The sequence below is a fragment of the Rhincodon typus genome, chromosome 30 (genome assembly GCF_021869965.1).
Source record: "Rhincodon typus isolate 14 chromosome 30, sRhiTyp1.1, whole genome shotgun sequence".
NCBI classification, from domain to species: Eukaryota; Metazoa; Chordata; class Chondrichthyes; order Orectolobiformes; family Rhincodontidae; genus Rhincodon; species Rhincodon typus.
Window position 1 is genome coordinate 29,483,668 of NC_063361.1, and position 23,008 is coordinate 29,506,675.

A 23,008-nucleotide genomic window follows, 5' to 3' on the forward strand; every position below is an offset into this window, starting at 1 on the left:
CAACAAGTCCACACAGACCCATCTCCTTATAAGTAAGCTACAAACGGGCAATTTAGCATGACCACCTAACCTGTGGGAGGAAACCAGAGCACCTGGAGGAAACCCACGCAGACACGGGGAAGATGTGCAAAGTCCATACAGACAGTCACCTGAGGCTGGAATCGAACCCGGGTCCCTGGCGCTGTGAGAACCACTGAGCCACCGTGCTGCCCCAGAAGACAATTCTGTCAGTATAACAGCTATTAGACCATAAACACCTGCATCATGTGCAGTAAAGGCACCTTCTCTCTGGTCTCTCCTCTCACATGAAAGGCTGTCATCTGTCCTACTTGAGTATCAAGCTCTTCTCTCATTACATGACGTCAATCCAGTTGGCAGCAGAAGTTTAGAAGTAAGCAGCGGAAACAAAAGATATAAAATGGACAGTAACAAAATTTCTCGCAGAGAGCAAGATGCAAAGTGAATGGTAAAATTCCCCAGGGGGCACGGAAGACAGAAACCCTAACAGCAACATTTGGCAGTGAAGCGGAAGATGAGAACTGGTAAAGCAGCCCAACTGTTCAAATATAAAGCCTCTCACAGTCTTGCATACATTATAGGAAACAACAGTTGGCTGGGAGCTGACTGGAATGCAATCTCAGGAACCTTGCTACCACATAAACCAGCTCTCATCTTTATGATCACATTAGAATCGCTTGAAATGACTTCAAGTCTTGCAACTTGCCACCAGCCAACTCTTCTATCATATAAAAGGCATTTCCCTGGGTGTCAGACTCACTTTCTCTCTCACTGCTGTACTGAAAAAAAGAGCATTGTGAAGAGGACTTTACCAGTTCTCTCTAGTTTTCTTTCCTTTCTATCTCTGTTCATGTTTCTTCGGGGGTCGAAAAGTGAAACAGCTTGACCCACACATATAGACATCAATGCCACTTTGTGTCCAACCGGCCAAGAGGGTGATATTCCAGTCTAGAATGCCAGTAATATCTAGCTTTATTAACAGAATTCTGCCTTCCTGAAAATTGGGAAATCTAAAATTAACTAAGTGGAAGTGGAAGCTGGTCTTTGATCACATTATCATAAATTTTTCGTCAAGCCTGAGTTTCATGGCTATCCAGTATCAGGGGAATCGTGAGGGATACTGAGTTGGACCACAGATCAGCCATGATCTCATTGAATGGCAGAAACAGGCTCAAGAGGCTGAATGGTCTACTCCTGTTCCTATGTATGTAATTATGTTATTATGCAATAAATACCCAAGGTCAAATTTTAGAAGTAAAAGTAACATCACCATAGTCCCAGAGGACCATATAGTTGCTCTCTCATTAGAGAGAGAGGGAGGACTGGTGGTGATTTAACCTGAGCGTCACCACACCTCGGGTGAGGAGAAAGATTGAGAAGGAGAGTTCTTCATGGTAATCTCAGCCGGTTGAGGAGTGGAACCCACCCCTTTGGAGTGTAAGGGCCACCAGCTACTGACTTCATTCCCAGAAGAAGCTATCAAAGGGAGTAGGTTGGTGAATGAAGTGTGGATGTCAACACTCTCAGCCTATTGTGTTTTGCATCTTCTAGTCATGAATATCATCAACAGTGCATTGTGCAGTGCCAATCTGAGGTAAAATGTACATACTCATATGCACTAGAAGCAATAAATAATTTGCATTTATATAGAGCCTTTCACTGCCTCAGGCACCATCTAGACCAAGATCCACAGACAGAGGCCAATTTGATTTAAAATTTACTCGTTCTGCTCTTATATTTCATATTTCTATTGTAAATGCCACATTTATAATGGAAGCTGTCTTTAAAAAACCTTCCAGGCCATGTTTAAATTCTCTTTCTATCACTGGTATTTCAGTGTTTCCTCTGCAGGGATACATTAGTAGAGTGTAACAAGTTTATCCAGGCAGTTTTCATCACACATACAAACATTGTAATTTATTAGGGATAAAGTTGAAGTTGTAAGATTTTTCATATTATGTATACATTTGAACATGACATGTAGGTATGAAATTCGATTGAATTAATCTCTCATTCTGTTGTCTAGGATCTTTAGACTATCAGAAGCTCAATGTGCTGCGAGACCTAGCGCATTCAAATTTTTCACGGATATGTGTGCATGCATGTGTATGTAAACCACAAGTGAAATTTCCACCAAGTTTAGTGAGGTTAAGGAAAATCACATTACTATTTTAGTCATGCCTCAATTGGTAGGACTCTCACATTGCAGGTTTCAAGTTCTTACTCTAGAAACATGAGACAGAAATTTAGGCTGACAGTCCAGCCCAGCACTGAGGGAGTGCTTCAGTGTCGAAGGTGCTGCCTTTTGATGAGACATAAAACCAAGACCCACTTGTTTTTAGGTAGATGTAGACATAAAATGTCTTAGGGGATTAAATCAAAGATGAGCAGGATTATCCCAAGTATTCTGATCAATAGCGACCATCAATCAATATCAAAAAAGCAATTCAGCTCTGATGAAGAGTCATCTAAACTCAAAACGTTAGCTTGCTCTCTCTCCATGGATGCTGTTTGACCCGCTGTGATCTCCAGCATTTGTTGTTTTCAGTCAAAAAAAAGTGATTATCTGTTTATTTCACAGCTGTTTGTGGAAGCTTGCTGTGTGCAAATTGGCTGTTGCATTTCTTACCGTACAACAGTGACTCCAGTTCAAAAGTACCTCAATGGCTTTGAGGATATAAATGCAAATATTTCTTTTATTCTCTTACAGACAGAGACTGAATCCACAATGGTCTGTGACAACAAGGTGCAGGGCTGGATGAACACAGCAGGCCAAGCAGCATCATAGGAGCAGAGAGCCACATTGGTCTGTAACAGCTTCTGTGTATGGAGTCAGATGTCAAGAAACATGAATAAGAGACATGCATGTGACAAATGTTACACAACTTTGAATCATGTGTATAGCCAATATTAAGTTAAATTCGTTTTATTTCCTACTGTGGTTCAACAAGGTGCTCAATACCATAAATAGAATTTCCAACCTGGAATCAGTGGGGGAGGACAATTTGTGATATTGATGCACTTGTCCTTCAAGTTATGGACTGCATTTTCTCAATGTCAATCTATGAAATGTTCTGCAACTCCCCATTCCCGAACAATAATTTTGTTAAACCACAATAACTAGAAACCAGCTGTACAGGTATCATGGGAAACCTGTTCCAATAATGAACTACACCAATTCAATCTTCTCCATTGAGCAATAGGCTTCCAAATTTAACACTCAGACCTAACCCTTCAGTTTACCCTTTTTATTATGCAATGGGACAATTTCATTCTCCTGCTACTAATTTCAGTATCTCCAAGTTCACATTGACCAAGCTTCAAGTATTCTGCTTTTGGAAGTAAACTGATTTCACTGGAAGACGTATCATTTGTCATGTTTGACAGCAACTGATCAATAATTTTTATCTTTCTTCTTCAAATTTGGAGCAGCCCTCAAATTAGCGTTTCTATTTCTTTTCAAGGTTCATTCAAGACTCATGATCATCTCCCTCCAACCCCAACAGAAAGAAAAATTAGGTTATCAAGTGGAAAATTTGATTCCTTTTTTGTTCTGCAATATTTGCTGTCTTGTATCAGTTTTTCAAGACAATCTTTTGCTTCTTCATTTTCTTCAATCCTTCCATGGCTCAGTGAGAAGCAGTGTTATCAGATCTTGCTGTTTTCCAAATGAGTATCAATGTGTTTTATGAGGGCATCATCTGGGTAGTTGAGGGGAAAGGCTAACTGGCACAGCGGGCAGCTCCTGATGTCCGAGTCTCCCGTTTCCATCCAAAGCTGGGCATGGAGAAAGGAACAAAAGAGTAAATCATAAAATGTTCCATGTGTGAATTGTTTATGGACAGATCTATTGCCTTGACATCAATTATAACAATTATTCGTTGCATTGAATAACACCCATTCTTCCAGTGCTGCAGAAGGCATGACTTCCAACATTTCAAATACAATGATTCTATCCAGATAAGAGTTTGGGTTGATGGCATCATGAGTAAATCTATGGAGAGGGCGTAGTGCAGTGGTAATGTCACCATGTTGGCAATTCATCACCATAGCCTAATATTGTAGTGACATGGTTTCAAATCCCACCATGGCAGATCCATTTTTTTTTAAAAATCTGGAATTTTAAAAAGTTGGCAACCCTGTAACAGCTGTTGATTGTTGTAAAAACTCATCTCATGCCCTTTAGGGATGGAAACCAGCTATACTTCTGTGGCCTACATGTGACTCTCATGCTCACAGCAATGTGGCTGACTCTTAAATGATCTCTGGTCAATTAGACAACAAATGCTGGCATAGCCAGTGGAACTCACATCACACAAGCAAATCAAACAAAAAACATATGGTGTACAACTGGATTATAGAGTAAGGGGGAGAATCACCAGTTTGAATCCTGGTCTATACAAGGACAAAAACAAAAAGTTGCTGGAAAGGCTCAGCAGGTCTGGCAGAATCTGTGAAGGAGAAAAACAGTTAACTTTTCAGGTCCGGTGACCCTTCCTCAGAACTGATGGTAGCTGGGGAAACGTCAGTTTATTTGCAGAAGAAAGGGGAGGGGGATGGGGTAGGGAGTATACAATAGGATAGAGCCTAAAGGAGAGAGAAGAGCAGTTGGACAGACAAAGAGTTGCTAACGATCAGGCTGGGAGGGTGAATAGTTGTTAATGGGGACTATTAGTGACTAATAACAGAGGGTGTATAATGGCAGGCTATGTGGTAACAAGGCCTGGTGTTTGGGGTTGGGACATGGGACAGTTTAGGCCCTAAAATTATTGAACTCGATATTGAGTCTGGAGGCTGTAGGGTCCCAAGCGGAAAATGAGATGTTGTTCTTCCAGCTTGCATTGAGCTTCGCTAGAACACTGCAGCAAGTCAGAAACAGACATGTTGGCTAGGGAACAGGGTGGTGTGTTAAAGTGGCAGGCAATGGGTAGTTCAGGGTCTTTTCAGTGAGCAGAATGTAGATGTTCTGCGAAGCAGTCACCCAGTCTGCACTTTGTTTCCCCAATGTAGAGGACACCACATTGTGAGCAGTGAATGCAGTAGACTAGATTCTGGGAAGTGCAGGTAAAGTGTTGCTTCACCTGGAAGATATGTTTGGGCCCTTGGATACTGGGGAGGGAGGAGGTAAATGGGCAGGTGTTGCACCTTCGCCAGTTACAGGGGAAGGTGCCATAGGGCTGTGGGGGGGGTGTTGGGGGTGAAGGAAGTGTGGGCCAGGGTGTTCCAGAGGGAACGGTCCCTATGGAAGGCAGACAAGGTAGGGGAGGGGAATATGTGTCTGGTGGTGGCATCTTGCTGGAGGTGGCAGAAATGGCGCCTGATGATTTTCTGGATGTGGATGCTGGTGGGATGGTAGGTAAGGACAAGGGGAACCCTATCGCTGTTGCGGGAGGGAAGAGAAGGGGTGGGTGCGGAAGTGCGGGAGATGGGTCGGACCTGGTTGAGGGCCCCGTCGACAACGGAGCTGGGGAATCCTCGGTTGAGGAAGAAGGTGGACATTTCAGAGGATCCCTTGTTGAAGTTGGCCTCATCTGAACATATACAATGGAGACAGAGGAACTGAGAGAATGGAATGGAATCTTTACAAGAAGTGGGGTATGAGGATGTATAGTCCAGAGTCTGGTCTATACAAGATTCATTAATCTAAGATAGATTATTAACATTGTCCTTGGGCAAACGACAAGTGATAATGACCAGAATTACTCCTTCTGAACATGATCCTGTGATCCTACAGGAACTACATATCAGTTACATCCATGGAAAAATAGGTTATCTATCCTCAGTATCTAGTCTTATATTGATGAAAGATTTAAGTGGGGTGCAATTGGGATTGTTACATCTTAGTTCAACATAGATCTCTAGCTTTAGAATAATTAGAAAAATAAATTTAGTTCTACAATGAAATAATCAAAGAACCAGTTTGAACATCAATGTGCTCAATTTCTACCGCTTCAAACAATGGCAATTTCTAAACATAAATAAAGGTTCTCCAACCTTTCCCCAACAATATTCCTTCCCCTTGATCACAGAATAGTGCACATCATTGCAAAAGTCTGACAATTCAATTTCCCTGACAAGTTGTACTCATGGTCTCGGAGTGTAGATGACAATTCTAATCTGTAAGAGGAGCAGCCCTCAAATCACAGGCCACTCAGCCCATTGTAATTGAGCTGGTTCTCTGTAAGAGCTAGACAGCTGGTCCCATTTCGCCATAGGCTTCGTAAATCTCTTCCTTAAATATTCACCTACATGCAATTTAAATCTATCCACTATTGCTTCAACCAGGTTCTGAACTGCAACCCAGCATGTAAGGTGAGAGGGGAAAGATTTAAAAGGGACAATTTTTTCACGCAGAGGGTGGTACATGTATAGATGAGCCGCCAGAGGAAGTGGTGGAGGCTGGTACAATTACAACATTTAAAAGGCATCTGGATAGGTACATGAACAGGGATGGTTTAGTGGGATCAGGGCCAAATGCTGGCAAATGGGATTAGATTAATTTGGGATACCTGGTTGGCATGGATGAGTTGAACCAAAGGGTCTGTTTCCGTGCTTTACAATTCTATGACTCTATTATGGATAAAAAGAACATTTTCCCAAACTTGCCCGTCTTTTTTCAGTTAATGCAGGCTCTGTACTTACAACCCTGGGCTGGTTGTCCTTAATGAACCCATGTATTCCTCAGTATCCTATCCATTTCATCCAATATTTGGAGTTGTGGAAGCTTACCCATTGTTAAGCTAATGGGTCCATAATTTCCTGGCTTACTTGGCTTTCCCTTCTCAAACAGACATTATATACTGGCTATCCATCAATCTTCTGACATAACAATTGCATTCAAGTATGTTTGAAAATTTATGATCACAGCCTTTGATATATGCTCTGAGTTCTCTCAATCTTCTTGGATATAGCTCTCATTTTGAGTTCCAACAACATTGTTAGCGTAGCCTCTCTTTATAAAAGCATCCTGTGTAATTGCTCCACCTTCTGCTCCTGAACCTTTTCATCGCAAATATCAACCACTTCTGTGTAAACCAATGGAACTGATTCTGTTTGTGTCAATGCCTTTCCTTAATCTGCCACAAGGTTTCCATTTCTATCTCTATTTTGTTCACCATTTTCTTTAGATATTTTCTTACCTTTGATGTGCTCACAGACCCTTTATTATTTACCTCTAGCTAACAGACAGTGTTCCTTAATGGAATCACAGAACTTTGCTTCATGATAAAAGTGTAGAACGTAGAAGGATGCTATTTGGCCCATCAATTCTGTGCTGATTCTTTTGACAAGCAAAGCACTCCCCACTCTGTTTCACCAAATTCCTGCGTTTTTCGCTCTTCCAACTGTTTATCCAACGTCTCTCCTGAAAGCCACTAATAAATATGATTTCACTGCCCTTCCAGGCAGTGAGTTCCAGGTGCTAACCATTCATCTTTGGTTCATTTGCTAATCACCTTAAATTCTGTATCTTCTGGTAATCAACTCCTCAGCCACAGGAAACAGATTCTCTTAATTTGCTCAATATAATGCCTTCATGATTTTCAATACCTCCATTAAATACTTTCATCTTCATTTCTTTTTCTGCTCACTACCTTCTATAGCCTTAGTCATGTTCTTTTATAACATGAGCCCTAGTTTTATCAAGTGCGCTTTTGGTCTCATTTTAATGAAATTATCCACAAAAACACCAGATGTTGCTACAGCCCTTTTCTAGGCTTTTGAAAATTCATTTGTGGGGTATTGGTATCTCTGGCTGAGCCAAAATTTATGCCCTATCCCTAATTGCTCGAGAAGGTGGTAGTGAGCCACCTTTTTGAACAACCACAGTCCATGTAAAACTATACCTAGTGAGACAGTACCTGTACCATCTCCAGTTTGGAAATATCTCATTTCTCGACCATCTCATCTACCGATTTTCCTTTCCAATTTATTTGAGTTATTTCTGTTTTACTTTGGTAACTCAACTTCTATTTTTCCCCCCAACTGGGTATTTTCATTCAGAGACTGATCCTTCTCCTATTCAATTTTTATATCAAACCTGATGGTATTAAGGTGACTAGATATTCCTCAGCTCCTTTTTGACCGAATTGTCTCAATTCCTTCAGTTGAATCAGATCAAGCATTACAACCTCCTTTTCTCAACTAAAACCCCTCCGACTTATCTGCTGCTACAGATGAAGATCACTGGACTGCTCCTGGAGCAGGGAGACTCTCATTCTTTGAGTAATCTAAGATTTTCAGTTCAGAAGGAAGTCTCTTGTGCTGTGACTATCTGCTCCAATTTGATTTCACTTTCCTTCCTCATATGCTGCCCTGGTCCACTTATGTTGATTCTAGGGTCAAGAAAACAGAACAATGCCCCTAATTCCTCAGGAGGCTAAGGAAATTGGCATGTACGTAATAGACTCTTACCAATTTTTATAGGTGTGCCATAGAAAGCATTCTATCCAGATGCTTCACAGCTTGGTTTAGCAACTGCTCTGCCCAGGACCGTAAGAAACTACAGAGAGTTGTGAACACAGCCCAGACCATCACGCAAGCCAGCCTCCCATCCATTAGCTCCATCTATACTTCTTGTTGCCTCGGGAAGACAGCCAACATAATCATAACCCCTACCACCACAGTTATAATCTCTTCCAGTCTCTTCTGTCAGGCATAACATACAAAAGCTTATACACATGTACCAACAGATTCAAAAACAGCTTCTTCCCTGCTGTTATTAGAATTCTGAATGGACCTCTGAAATTTTAAATTTAATGTTGATCTCAGTCTTTGTTACGGCTGCAGAGAAGGTACACATTGTATTCTTCCGCCTCCCATAAGGAACTTGAACAGTTCATCCACTTCACCAACACCTTCCACCCCAACCTTAAGTTCACCTGGGCCATCTCTAATACCTCTCTCTCCTTCCTGGACCTCTCTGTCTCCATCTCGGGCAACCACCTAGAAACCAATATCCATTTCAAGCCCACCGACTCCCACAGCTACCTAGAATACACCTCCTCCCACCCACCTTCCTGCAAAAATGCCATCCCCTATTCCCAATTCCTTCGCCTCCGCCGCATCTGCTCCCAGGATGAGGCATTCCACTCCCGTACATCTCAGTTGTCCTCGTTTTTCAAAGACCGTAAATTCCCCCCCTCAGTGGTCGAGAACGCCCTCAACCGTGTCTCCCACATTTCCCGCAACTCATCCCTCACACCCCGTCCACGCAATAAGAACCAAAAAAGGATCCCCCTCGTCCTCACGTACCACCCCACCAACCTCCGGATCCAACGCATCATCCTCCGACACTTCCGCCATCTGCAATCCGACCCCACCACCAAAGACATCTTTCCCTCCCCACCCTTATCTGCTTTCCGGAGGGACCACTCTCTCCGTGACTCCCTTGTCCGCTCCACACTCCCCTCCAGCTCCACCACACCCGGCACTTTTCCCTGCAACCGCAGGAAGTGCTACACCCGTCCCCATACCTCCTCCCTCACCCCCATCCCAGGCCCCAAGAAGACTTTCCACATCAAGCAGATGTTCACCTGCACATCTGCCAATGTGGTATACTGCATCCGCTGTACCCGGTGTGGCTTCCTCTACCTCCACGGGGTCAAGCGGAGGCTCGGGGACCGCTTTGCCGAACACCTACGCTCGGTTCGCACTAAACAACTGCACCTCCCAGTCGCGAACCATTTCAACTCGCCCCTCCCATTCCTCAGACGACATGTCCATCCTGAGCCTCCTGCAGTGCCACAACGATGCCACCCGAAGGTTGCAGGAACAGCAACTCATATTCCGCTTGGGAACCCTGCAGCCCAATGGTATCAATGTGGATTTCACAAGCTTCAAAATCTCCCCTCCCCCTACCGCATCCCAAAACCAGTCCAGCTCGTCCCCGCCTCCCTAACCTGTTCTTCCTCCCACCTATCCCCTCCTCCCACCTCAAGCCACACCCCCATCTCTAGATTACAATTATGTCAATCAGGACCGTTCTGGTGCATCAACTGCAGGTAAACATAGTCTGATTCAAGTAAGAGATACCTTTGGTTTGTTTGTTGGATAGAGTCAAACTCCAATGTCTGTTTGTTTCCTTGACATGCTATTGCGCAGGACCAAACTGCATTTGTGACTACGTACATATAAAGATATTGTGTTTGAATAAAATATATTTTTGAAATAAAAATTGGGATCACTAAAACTGCAGACCTACATTGATGGAAGGCCATGACTGGGCATGTTCCGATCTGGGATACTCGGTCGAACTCCTATTCATGGTAGAGTCTGGGAGTGGGAGTGCTGTGCACGAGGAAGTGCTCCTCATTCCCCTGTCCAAAGTGCCAGGAGGACTATGGTTCATCCAATCCTCATCTTCGGACTCTATCTGCCGTTCGAACGGGCCAACGTCAGGACTGTCAGGCACCTTCAGGTAATCGTTAGTAAGGTAGTGCCTGTGCGTTGGCGAGGACAGATCATCTACTGGCAGTCGAGATGGCATTGTGTGGCTCTCCACCTTAACATCGCTGACTTCAGAGTAGCTGCGACGCCCTTGAAAGCTGGTCCGGAGACGGTGGCTTGTGCTCCTGGGGTAGCTGGAGTATGCAACTTGTCTCACGTGGCCAGAGGGTTGGGGATGGGCTGTAGAATAAAGTAAGACAACAGATTTTAAGATGTAATGTCCCCTGGAGAGAACCTGCTTTTATATAGCATCGTTGCACAATCTCAGAACGTCCCAAAGCCTTCACATGAGGTACTTTTGAACCATTGCAAGAGAAGACAAGTGTGGCACACCTTAGGATGCACAGCAAGATTCAATAAATAGCAATGAGAATAAACAACCCGTTGATCTTCAGGATTTATTTTGCCATGAGATGCAAGTGTCATCAACAAGGGTGATCTCTTGCTTGTCCCTAAATGCCCTTATCAGGCCGGATAAGAGGAGTTAAGAGTCAACCACATTGCTGTGGATCTGGAGTCACATGTAAGCCAGGCCAGGTTTTCTTCTCTAAGAGACATTCATGATCCAAATACATTTATAGGTTACAATCAATTATAGTTTCATGGTCACCATTATTGGAATTTTCTTTCAGTTCTCAGAATTAATGAGTTGAATTAAAACTCCATTGGATGCCAAAGTGGGATTTGAACATCTACTCTTCAGACAATTAGCAGGGGATTCTGCAATTACAAGGCCAGTGCATCACCAACAGGACCCCAACTTCTCTCCAAGTCTTTGGAATGGGTCCACGACCTTCTGAATCAAAGGTACTGGGTCTCCCACTGAATCAAAGAGAGTATCGAGCAAAAAAAAGTATGTTCAGACTCAGACCTGAACGATGTGACAAAGGGGAACTTTTAACCACTGGTGGAAATTGGGTGGGGCAGTCAGTTAAAATAAAACATTGGTCTTTGCCCCCACTTTGCCTCCCACGCTGCTGCAGCTGACTGCAATTTTAAGTCGAAGGCAGGAAGGACGCCCATCAGAAGCACAATTTGGTCAATATGCACTTCAGGCTCTGTTGATATCATCTAGACCTGACAGCTATTTTTGGTTGAATGGGAGAGAGCAGCAATGATCATTTTCCCCCAACAGTTCAAAATGGAAGCTGCAGGGATGGTCTAGAAAGATAAAAACTTAATTGGAGTTTCCTTGTGAGGTTACGATAAATGAGAATAATTCCTCATGTCATAGAATCATAGAATTTTACAATACAGACACACAGTCTAGGTGGGCTATTTTTCAGAGGGTCAGTGTGGACCCAAATAGCCAAATGGCCTGCTTCCACACTGAAGGGTTTCTATGGTTCTATAACAATTCTGTGTGTCTGTGAATCTAAGCTGCTATTCCATTGCACTACCGAGGGAATGCTGCGCACAGTGTGTGGTGCTGGTAAGGCTGGCAATTGTGGCCTATCCCGAATTGTCTTGCAAAGGTGCTGGTGAGCTACCTTCTCATGCAGTCTACATGTGGCACAGGTACAGCCACAGTGTCAGTTGGGAGAGAGTTACAGCACTGGAACAAGAACAGAAATTGTTGGAAAACCTCAGCAGATCTGCGGCATCTGTGGAGAGAAATCAGAGTTAATGTTTCAGGTCCTGTGATCCTTCTTCAGAGCGGATGGTAGTTAGGAAAAGGGTGTTTTTTTTTATAAAGACTATGAGGTTGGGGGATGGGTGAGGAAGAGTCACCGATAGGTGGAGATAGGACCTAAAGAGAGAGAAAAACATTTGGACAGACAAAGAAGGGATAAAGGTCAGTTTGGGAGAATGAATAGCTATTAATGGTGACTATTAGTGACCTAACAATGGATTGTGTAGTAACAAGGCCTGGTGTGTGGGGGAGGGGGAAACCATGGGTCAAGGTGCTTAAGCCAGAAAATTACTGAAAACAATATTGAGTCCTGAAAGCTGTTGAGTTCCCGAGTAGAAAATGAGGTGCTGTTCCTCCAGCTTGCACTGAGTTGCACTGGGGCACTGTAGCAAGCCTGGAGACAAAAGATGTTGGCCAGAGAACACAATGGAAGCTCAGGGTCTTTTTTGCAGACAGAATGTAGATGTTTTGCGAAGCCATTCTGCGCTTTGCTTCTCCGTTGTAGAAGAGACCACACTGTGAGCAGCAAATACAGTAGGCTAGATTGTGTGAAGTGTAGGTGAAACACTGCTTCTTTGGGTTCTTGGATGGTGAGGTGAGAGGAAGCAAACGGGCAGGTGTTACACCTTTCTGTGGTCGCAGGGGTAGGTGGTGCAAGGCTGTGGAGTGTTATTGGGAGTGAAGGACCAGTGGACCAGGGTGTCCCGAAGGGAACAGTCCCTGCAGAAGGCTGACAAGGGAGGAGAGGGAAGTATGTGTCTGGTGGTGGCATCCTGCTGGAGGTGGCAGAAATGACATCTAATGATCCTTTGGATGTGGATGCTGGCGGGATGGTCAGTGCAGACAACGGGAGCCCTATCACTGCTGTGGAAGGGAAGACAGGGTGTCAAAAGGAGACCATTCAGCCCATCATGTCACCAGTTCTCCAACTGAGCAATTGCCCTAGTGCCACTCTTCCTGCCTTCTGACTGTAACCCTACACGTCCTTCCTTTTCAGGTAACGCGCTAATTCTGATTCGAAAGACTCGAATGAACTTAAATTTCTCCCTTACTCTGACCCCTTTTTTTGTACTGTTATGATGGCAGGATGAAGTTTGTTTGGTCAGATTCTGAGTGATCATTACAATACAGTGTGAATCAGTTTACAGGAGTTGGAGACTACTGGCTTGAAGAATGCATGTGAAGAACTCAATGGTTTCTAGTTAGTGATAATGTGAGGAATGATGGCTCAGAGCAGGTTGATTTCTGTGATTCCCCATGTGCATGTTTGCTATTCACCATTATTAGTCAGTTGTTCCTCAGACAGCCTCCTCAGGATCTCAGTCTGAGCCTCGGTCAGAGTTCGTAACTGGCAGAGTTCTTGGGCCAGCTCAGTGTATGCCAGAACCAGGCTTTCCCTGAAAGAAGAAATTGAAGAAAAGTCAGGTGAAGGTCAGCTGAAGATCAGACTAGGCCTGTGTCTCAGTTGTGGTTCAGTTGGTCACCAATGAGTCGAGAAAGTTGGGAGTTCAAGACCATTCCAGGACATGAGAGCAATGGTTAAAATCGACTGTCCAATGCCTTACTGATGGAGTGCTGTCATCTCAGAGATGCTGAATTTTGGATGAAATATGTAACAAGGTCTTGGCTGTTTTCTTAGGTGCAAAAGATCCTATGAAAGCTTTTACAGGAAGAGTGAGAGAGCTCTCCTGGCTGATAGTTACCTGATAAGCAACATCACAAACCCAGAATATCTGGTCATTATCACATTGCCCTTTGTGGGACCTCACTGACTGTAAATTAATCATCATGTTTCCTATATTACAAACGTTATTAAACTTCAAAAGTACTTCATTGGCAGCAGTAAGCCTTGGGATGTCCAGTGGCTGTAAAAGGTTCTATATGGGTGGCACCTAAACTGGAGGGGAACCAGTATCCTCACAGGGAGGTTCGCTAGTGCTACCTGAGAGGGTTTACAACTAGAATGGCAGGGGACTGGAACTAGATCAGCAGGTGAGCAAGTGGAGGGATTTGAAGGGAAGGTAGATGTTAGGACCAGTAAGTCAGAAAGGAAGGACAGGCACAGACAGGTAAATGAACACAGTGGTACTAATGGGTGGAAGTGTGTTTACTTCAACTCAAGGAGTATTATAGGTAAGGCAGATGAGCTTCGAGCCTGGATCAGTACATGGGAATATGACGTTGTGGCCATTACAGAGACTTGGTTGAGAGAGGGAGAGAACCGGCTGCTCCACATTCCATGGTTTTGTTGTTTTAGATGAGATAGAGAGAAAGGTAAAAGAGATGCAGGAGTTGCATTACTAATCAGGGAGAATGTCACATCTGCACTCAGAGGACATACTGGAGGGCTTATTCACTGAGGCAATATGGGTAGAGCTCAAAAATAAAATGGGTGAACTCTGATTGGATTATACTATAGGCCTCCCAAAAGCCACTGAGGAGCAAATATGTAGGCAGACTATGGAAAGATGCTATAACAAAAGGGTTGTCACAGTGGGTGGCTTTAACTTCCCCAGTATTAACTGGGACACCCTGAGAGCAAAAGGCTTACACAGGCAGAATTTGTTAAGTGCATCCAAGAGGGTTTCTTGACTCTAGTCCAACTAGTGTCATAGAGTCATAGGGATGTACAGCATAGAAAAATACCCTTCAGTCCAACTCATCCATGCCAACCAGATATCCTAAATTAATCTAGTCCCATTTGCCAGCACTTGGCCCATATCCCTTTTAAGTGTTGTAACTGTACTAGACTCCACCACTTTCTCAGTCATTTCGTCCCATACACCAACCACTCTCTGCGTGAAAAGGTTGTCCCTTTGGTCCCTTTAAAATCTTTCCCCTCTGACCTTAAACCTATGCCCTTTAGTTTTGAACTTCGCTATCCTGGGGAAAAGATCTTGACTGTTCACCCTCTCCACCTCCTTCATGACTTTATAAACTTCTGTAAGGTCACCCCTCAGCCTCCGACTGGCTGAGCCTGACCAGGTGACTGACCTTTCAGTTGAAGAGCCTTTTGGAAACAGTGATCACAAATCCTTAAATGAGAAGATAGCTATGAATCAGGATAAGTCAGGACCTTGCGGGGAGACACTAAATTGGAGGAGGGCAAATTACAGCAGTATCAGGCAGGAGCTAGGGAGTGTTAATTGGGAGGAGCTGTTATTGGGCAAGTCCACATTTGACATGTGAGAGTTGTTGAAAGACCTGCTGATCAGAATTCAGGATTGGCATGTTCCAGTAAGGAGGAAGGACAAGGATGGCAAGGCAATGGACCCTTGGATAAAGAGGGAGATTGGGAATTTGCATGGAAACATAGAAACATAGAAGATAGGAGCAGGAGGAGGTCATTCGGCCCTTCGAGCCTGCTCTGCAATTCATCACGATCATGGCTAATCGTCCAACTCATAGCCTCATCCTGCTTCCTCCCAATAATCATTGATTGCATTCACCCCAAGTGCTATGTCTAGTTGCCTCTTGAATACATTCAATGTTTTAGCATCAACGACTTCCTGTGGTAATGAATTCCACAGGCTCACCACTCTTTGGGTGAAGAAATGTCTCCTCATCTCCGTCCTAAATCATTTACCCTGAATCCTCAGACTGTGACCCCTGGTTCTGGACACCCCCCTGATCGGGAACATCCTCCCTGCATCTACCCTGTCCAGTCCTGTTAGAATTTTATAAAGCTCTGTGACATCCCCGCCCCCTTATTTGTCTGAACTCCAGTGAAAACAAACCTAACCTAGTCAATCTCTCCTCATACATCAGTCCCGCTAGCCCCGGAATCAGCCTGGTAAACGTTTGCTGCACTCCCTCAAGAGCAAGAGCATCCTTTCTCAGAAAAGGAGACCAAAACTGCTCACAATATTCTAGGTGTGGTCTCACCAAAGCCCTCTATAACTGCAACAACACATCCCTGCTCCTGTACATGAAACCTCTTGCAATAAAGACCAACATACTATTTGCCTTCTTTACCACCTGCTGTACCTGCATGCTTACCTTCAGTGACTGGTGCACAAGGACACCCAGGTCCCGCTGAACACTCCCCTCTCCCAATATACAACCATTCAGGTAGTATTCTGCCTTCTTGTTTTTGCTTCCAAAGTGAATGACCTCACATTTATCCAAATTATAGTAAATCTGCCATTGACTTGCCCACTTACCAAACCTGTCAAGATCATGCTGAAGGATCTCTGCATCCTCATCACAGTTCACCCTCCCACCCAACTTGGTATCATCTACAAACTTGGAGATGTTACATTTTGTTCTCTCATCCAAATCATTTATATATATTGTGAATAGCTGGGGTCCCAGCACCGATCCCTGTGGCATCCCACTAGCTACTGCCTGCCAATTTGAAATGGATCCATTAATTCCTACTTTTTGTTTCCTCTCTGCAAACCAGTTTTCTATCCATTTCAATACACTTCCTCCAACCCCATGCGCTTTAATCTTGCGCATTAATCTCTTATGTGGGACTTTGTCAAACGCTTTCTGAAAGTCCAACTACACCACATTGACTGGCTTCCCCTTGTCAACTTTACTAGTTACATCTTCATAGAATTCCAACAGGTTTGTCAAGCATGATTTCCCCTTCATAAATCCATGCCAACGCTGTCTGGTCCTGCCACTGCTTTCTAAATGATCCGCTATTAAATCCTTGATAATAGATTCGAGAATTTTCCCCACTATCAATATTAGGCTGACTGGTCTATAATTCCCTGTTTTCTCTCTACCTTCCTTTTTGAATATTGGAGTGATATTAGCCTCCAGTCTGCAGGGACTGTTCCAGAGTCTATAGAATCCTGGAAGATGACCACCAATGCATCCACTATTTCTAGGGCCACTTCCTTGAGTACTCTAATCTGCCTTCAATCCCATCAATTTTCCCAGTACAATTTCTGTATTAATGTTGATCTCCCTCGATTCTTCCCTCTCACTAAATCTTGCATTCTACAACATTTCTGGTATCTGATTTGTGTCCTCTTTTGTGAAGACAGAAACAAAGTGTGTATGCAGTTGCTCAGCCATTTCTTTGTTCCCTATTATACCATCTTCCGTTTCTGTCTGTGGGGAACCAACATTTGTCTTCACCAATCTCTCTCTTCACGTACCTATAGAAACTCTTAGTGTCAGTCATTATGTTCCCTGCAAGCTTACTTTCATACTGTATTTTCCCTTTCTTAATCAATCACTTGGTCTTTCTTTGCTGAATTCTAAACTGCTCTCAATCCTCAGACATATTATTTTTCTTGGCCAATTTGTATGCTTCTTTCTTGGATCGCATACTATCTCTAATTTCCTTTGTAAACCATGGATTGGCCCTCTTACCCATTTTGCTTTAGTGCCAGACAGGAATAAACAGTTGTTACAGATCCCCCAGGCATTCCTTGAATGTTTGCCATTGCCTACCCACTGTCATTCCTTTAAGTAACTCTCCCCAATCTATCAAGGCCAACTCATGCCTTATATCTTCATAGTTTCCTTTAAGATTCAGCACCCTAGTCTCCAAATTTAGTCAAAAGGAAAAAAGAAGCATATGTAAAGTTTAATAAGCTGAAATTGGACAGGGCCTCTGAGGAATACAAAAAATGCAGGAAAGAACTCAAGCAGGGAATTAGGAGAACAAGAAGGGATCATGAAATGACATTGGCAAGTCGGGTTAAAGAGAATCCCAAGGCATTCTATACATGCATTAAAAACAAGAGGATAAGTAGAGAAAAGGTAGGACCACTAAAGGGAACTTGTACTTGGAGGCAAAGGATGTGGGCAAGATCCTAAATGAGTACTTTGCCTCGGTATTCACCAGGAGAAGAATATGAAGGATAGGGAGATTTGTGTGCAGCATGCTAATATGCTAGGGCATTTTGCAATCGAGAAAGTAGTAGTGTTGGGTCTCTTGAAAAGCATTAAGATGGATAAGTCCCCAGGGCCCAATGGTATCTACCCCAGTTTCTGAGAGGCAAGAGAGGAGTTGTTGGGGTCTTGACCAAGATCTTTTTATTCTTGCTAGCCACTGGAGTGGTTCCAGAGGACTGGTGAGTAGCTAATGTTGTTCCTCTGTTCAAGAGGGGAAATAGGGATAATCCAGGAAACCACAGACCAGTGAGTCTCACATTGGTGGTTGGGAAGCTATTGGAGAGAATTCTTAGGGATAGGATTTACACACATTTGGAAAAGCATGGAAAAACACAGCCTAATTAGGTACAGTCAGCATGGATTTGTGTGGGTCAGGTCATGTCTTACTAACTTGACTGAATTTTTCGAGGAGGTGACAAAGGTGATTTATGAGGTTAGAGCAGAGGATGTTATCTACATGGATTTTAGTAAGGCTTTTGACAAGGTCGCTTATGGTAGGCTCATCCAGAAGATTAAGATGCATGGGATTCACGGTGACTTGGCCATGTGGATTCGGAATTGATTGCTCATAGAAGGCAGGGGGTATTGGTGGAAGGGTGTTTTTCTGGCTGGGGGTCCATGACTAGTGGTGTTCTGCAGGGATCCATACTGGGACCTGTGCAGTTTGTGATATATGTAAATGACTTGAACATAAAAGTAAATGGGCAGATTAGTAAGTTTGCAGACAACACAAAGATCGGTGAAATTGTGGATAGTGTAGAAGGTTGACAAAGGATACAGCAGGATATAGATCAGTTGCAGATATGAGCAGGGAAATAGAGTTCAATCCAGGTAAGTGTGAGGTGCTAAATTTTGGGAGATATAAAATTTAAGGAAAAGTATACAGTTAATTGCAGGACCTTGAACAACATTGATGTAAAGAGCAATCTTGGGGGTTAAGTCCTTAGCTCCCTGAAAGTGGCCACACAAGCAGATTAGTGTAGTAAAGAAGGTATATGGCACGCTTAACTATATTGGTTAGGGAACTGAATACAGGGAGTCAGGATGTCATGTTGCAGCTTTGTAAGACTTTGGTTAGGCCACACTCAAGAGTATTGCATTCAATTCTGGTCACCACATTACAAGAAGGACGTGGAGAGTTTGGAGAGGGTGAGAAGGGGTTTAATCAGATGGTGCCTGGATTAGAGGGTATGAGTTATAAGGATAGGCGAGGAAAGTTTGGGTTGTTTTCTCTGGAGCGGCGGAGGCTGAGAGGAGACTTAATAGAAGTCTATAAAATTATAAGATGAGTAGGTAGATTCTGACCATCAACTCTTTTTCCTAAAGTTGAAACATCTTATACTTGGGGGACAATTTAAAGGTGAGAGGGGAAAAGTTCAAAGGAGATGTGAAGGGCAAGTTTCTTATACAGAGAATGGTAGGAGTCTGGAACGCACTGCCAGGGATGACGGTGGAGGCAGATACATTAGGGGTATCTAAGATAACTACATGAATATGCAAAGAATGGAGGAATATGAATCAAGGTCAGGCAGAAGAGGTTAGTTTAATTTTGCGTCATGTTTGGCACAACATTATGGGCTTGTTCCTGTGCTGTACTGTTCTATGAATGCAAGTCATCCTTTCTATATCAAAGAACCAGTGCTTTAGAGGGAAAAAAAAATAAAGAGTCATTTCAAATAAATATGCTCAGATAAAGTAGCTGCCAGGAGTTAAAAAGTCAGCAAACAGGAATGAGACTGATTGAAACTAGCTGTCTAGACTGCAGTCTGCAGGAAGGCTGGTAGACTCTGAAAGTCTGATTTGTATAGTCTCAGACAGAATTGTATTCTGCCATTCCCACACACTCCGGACCAAAGCTGCGTTTCTTTAGCACTCCGTTTCAAGGCCTTTTGTTTCATGACATGTTTGTTGTTTAACCTCTCCCACTTTCCGCCCTCTAAACCTTCCCTGTCCAAGTGCCTGTCCAACGTCATAGCTGTATAATAGTAGCTTGTTTGTATCTACTGTATCTTTTACTACATAGTCAGTAAGTACCAAACCTAGACTGTGTCTGAGATCTTATAACTGAGTAATTAGTTAATAAACTTCAAGATATCTATCTCAATAAGAGCCAGTATTAGTGGTTTATGCAGAAGGCTGAACAAATAGAGAACACTCAGACCATATCATACTGACAGTGGTGCTGCACTCAAAAACCACATCAAAACCCATCTCATTTCTCTCTCCCTTCACTTTGGAAGAAATCATTTTTGATACAAAAGTATTAAATCTGTTATTCTCGCTCTATAGATGATGTTAGATCCATCGTGTATTTCTAGCACTTCCATTTTTATTTCAGATTTCTATTTTTTTCTGTCTCAAAGATATTTAACAGTTTTGTTCTTAGAGCATCATTTATAGAAATCCTCAAGTGGAAACATGCAACTGCTGCTCCAAAAAACTATTCAGCACATCCTGCCTCCTCAGACAGAAAGCAGTAATTGGATCCTTTATGCTCGGCATTGCGGAGACAAATATAATTTCTAGCTTTTGTGTTTACACAAGCAGCAAAGAAGAAAATTCTTATAGAATTTTATCGAGGTATGAACAAACTGGGCTATGGTGAGAAATATAGGGAAGGAAATCTGCCATCTTTATACAGTCTGACCTATGTGTGACACCAGACCCACATCAAATGTAGCTGACCCTTAATTGTCCTCTGGGCAATTATGAATGGGCAATAAGTGCTGGTGTAGCAATTAGTGGCCACATCCTGTGAATGAATAAAACAAAACTCAAAAATTGCACAACAACTCCAACCATCTAGATGTTGGGAGCAATTTGCTGCATCTTTTAACTGTGCTCCAGGTGCTACAGTGAGATTCTTGCTGGGAATTGGCATGTTGCCAATGAAGAGAGACCCTATTAACTACATATTTCATCTTATTAATACACAGCTGCCTATCCTACCACCACTGTAAGCAAACCAGATACTGAGAATTCTCAACATGGACGTCAGAGTGGGTAAAGCTAACCCTGGCATGAGCAGCTTCATGTTGGTCAACATGCAACAGCGTCTCAGGCACAATCCTTGGGCATCAACTACACGCATCCCTCATCTGTGGAGACCAGCATCCAATAATTGCCAAATCCTCAGGGATCTCATGGCACCTCTTCGATCCATTTGCAGGAGGCTTAGGAAGCAGTGAACTACATTGCAGGGTGCATCCCCAACTAACACTGAAAGTCTGTTGCAAGGACTTTGGTCAGACACCCAGATCACAGATTGGGCTAAGCTGCATCTCAGGGCAACTTTCTTGCTCGTAGCATTCGCCCATTTAGCTCTGACCTGCTTGCTCACAGCCTTGCTCATCCTTGCCTTGCTATACTGTGCCAATTAGCCCAGTCACACGAACAGGCAGTCTGCCTTGCTGCTTTGCAGTCCTCAGTTAAAGGGACGTACATCTTGTTGTATGCCAACCTCAGCACCTGTACTATTGGACAATGGCTTATGCAGCAATACATTTCATGTGCAGCAAGTGGGCAGACATGTCTCAAAGTCTTGGGGAAGCAGCCCTCACTGAAATCCATGGAGACACCCATGTTTAGTCTCGGATCCCAGCACAGCTGGTCATGTGCAGCCTCCGATAAGAGTCCCAAGGTTTGGCCATGGTCAGGAATCTGATCGGCAGCCCAGGGAGTGGGGCAGGCCAGTCCAGTGGTAGCCATTAGTCAGGGGTCTGGCCACTTCTCAACCAGGGTTACATCACCCCAGGGGTTGGCCATGATTGGCCCATTGGGTCCATCCAGAGAAACTATGGGAATGGGTGGTTGGGTAGGGGGAGGTGGTTGGGTCAAGGACAGGGGTCACTGCCATGCGATGGAGATTCAGGAACCATTCTGTGGGAACTGGGGTGGGGGTGGGGGAAGGAGGATGTGAAGTGGGGAGGCAACTGTATTTGTAAAGGGGGATACAATAAAGCATGGATGGGAACAGCGTGATACAGGAAGCAGGGTTGGGTGTTTGCTGATAGCTTCAAAGGTGGGAGGACACAGCATGCCCACACGTGACATGGTCACCTCATAGGCCAAGGACTGGTGTGGTGGAGACTTGGGCAGGTGAAGGCTTATGTAGATGGACCAGTTGGGGCCCTGGAGAGATGCAAAATGTATGAGGTTGGCAGAATGGGTTATCCAAAGCAGATCTTGTGTAGGGGGTCTCATCAACATACTCGGGTAGAGGCTAGAAACCACTGCCTGATGGGCATTCACTGTTGCCTTCCATTGGACTGTAAATCAATAGATTCTGGTCTTTCTGCAGATATCCAGTGAGTGAAGATTTGACCTAGGAATGGCAAGTGGTAGCATGAGTCGAGAATCAGATAAGAAGGACACCGTGGGATGAGGTTAGTAGCTAATGGGTCCAGTTTGGTTAGCTATGCTGAGAGAACCTCTCTAGGCCTCATGGTCAGAAATCTTCCAAGTAATTCAAAAAAACTGACAGCCAAAAAAAAGCAAGAATCAGCCTCACACTTGACAATATTGCTCTGATAAAAACTGTGGAACTTTGTCGATAAAACATAACTGTTTCTTTAATAAAGAATATTCATCTACGTACCACCTTTCATGACCTCACGATGTCCCAGAGCATTTTATAACCAATGAAGTACTTTTGAAATGTAATTATCGTTACACTACAGGAAACATGGCAACAAATTTGCCAACAGCAAGGTCCTGCAAACCTGACACCAATCAGCTAATCTGTTTGGTGATATTGACTGAGAGATATACATCAGCCAGGATACAAGGGAGAATTGACCTGCTCTTCTTTGAAGCAATGTCAGAGGATCTTTTATGACTACCTGTGAGGACAGATGGGGCTTCAGTTGAACATGCCATCCAACAGTGCAGCTGTCCCTTCTTACTGGACTGGTAGCATCAGCCGAGATTTTGGAGCTCAAATCCCTGGAGTAGAACATCCTCCTCAAAAGGCAAGTGTGTCACTACTTTAGTAAAGACTTGTCCTTCAATAATAAGGTGCCAGAAGGTCGTGACTCCAGTCAAAGGCCTGTA

General features: G+C 43.7%; 1 protein-coding gene across 1 annotated transcript in view; it reads right to left on the reverse strand.

The window, feature by feature from the left end:
* Positions 1-2,696: 2,696 nt before the first annotated feature.
* Positions 2,697-23,008, reverse strand: part of tbkbp1 (TBK1 binding protein 1) — a 119,031-nt gene continuing 98,719 nt past the window's right edge. The window contains exons 8-10 of the mRNA XM_048614803.1: positions 13,376-13,494; positions 10,220-10,644; positions 2,697-3,795 (exon numbers count right to left, since the gene is read on the reverse strand). Coding sequence (XP_048470760.1) covers positions 3,667-3,795; positions 10,220-10,644; positions 13,376-13,494 — 673 coding nt within the window. The 3' untranslated portion in view covers positions 2,697-3,666. The remainder of the gene's footprint in view (positions 3,796-10,219; positions 10,645-13,375; positions 13,495-23,008) is intronic.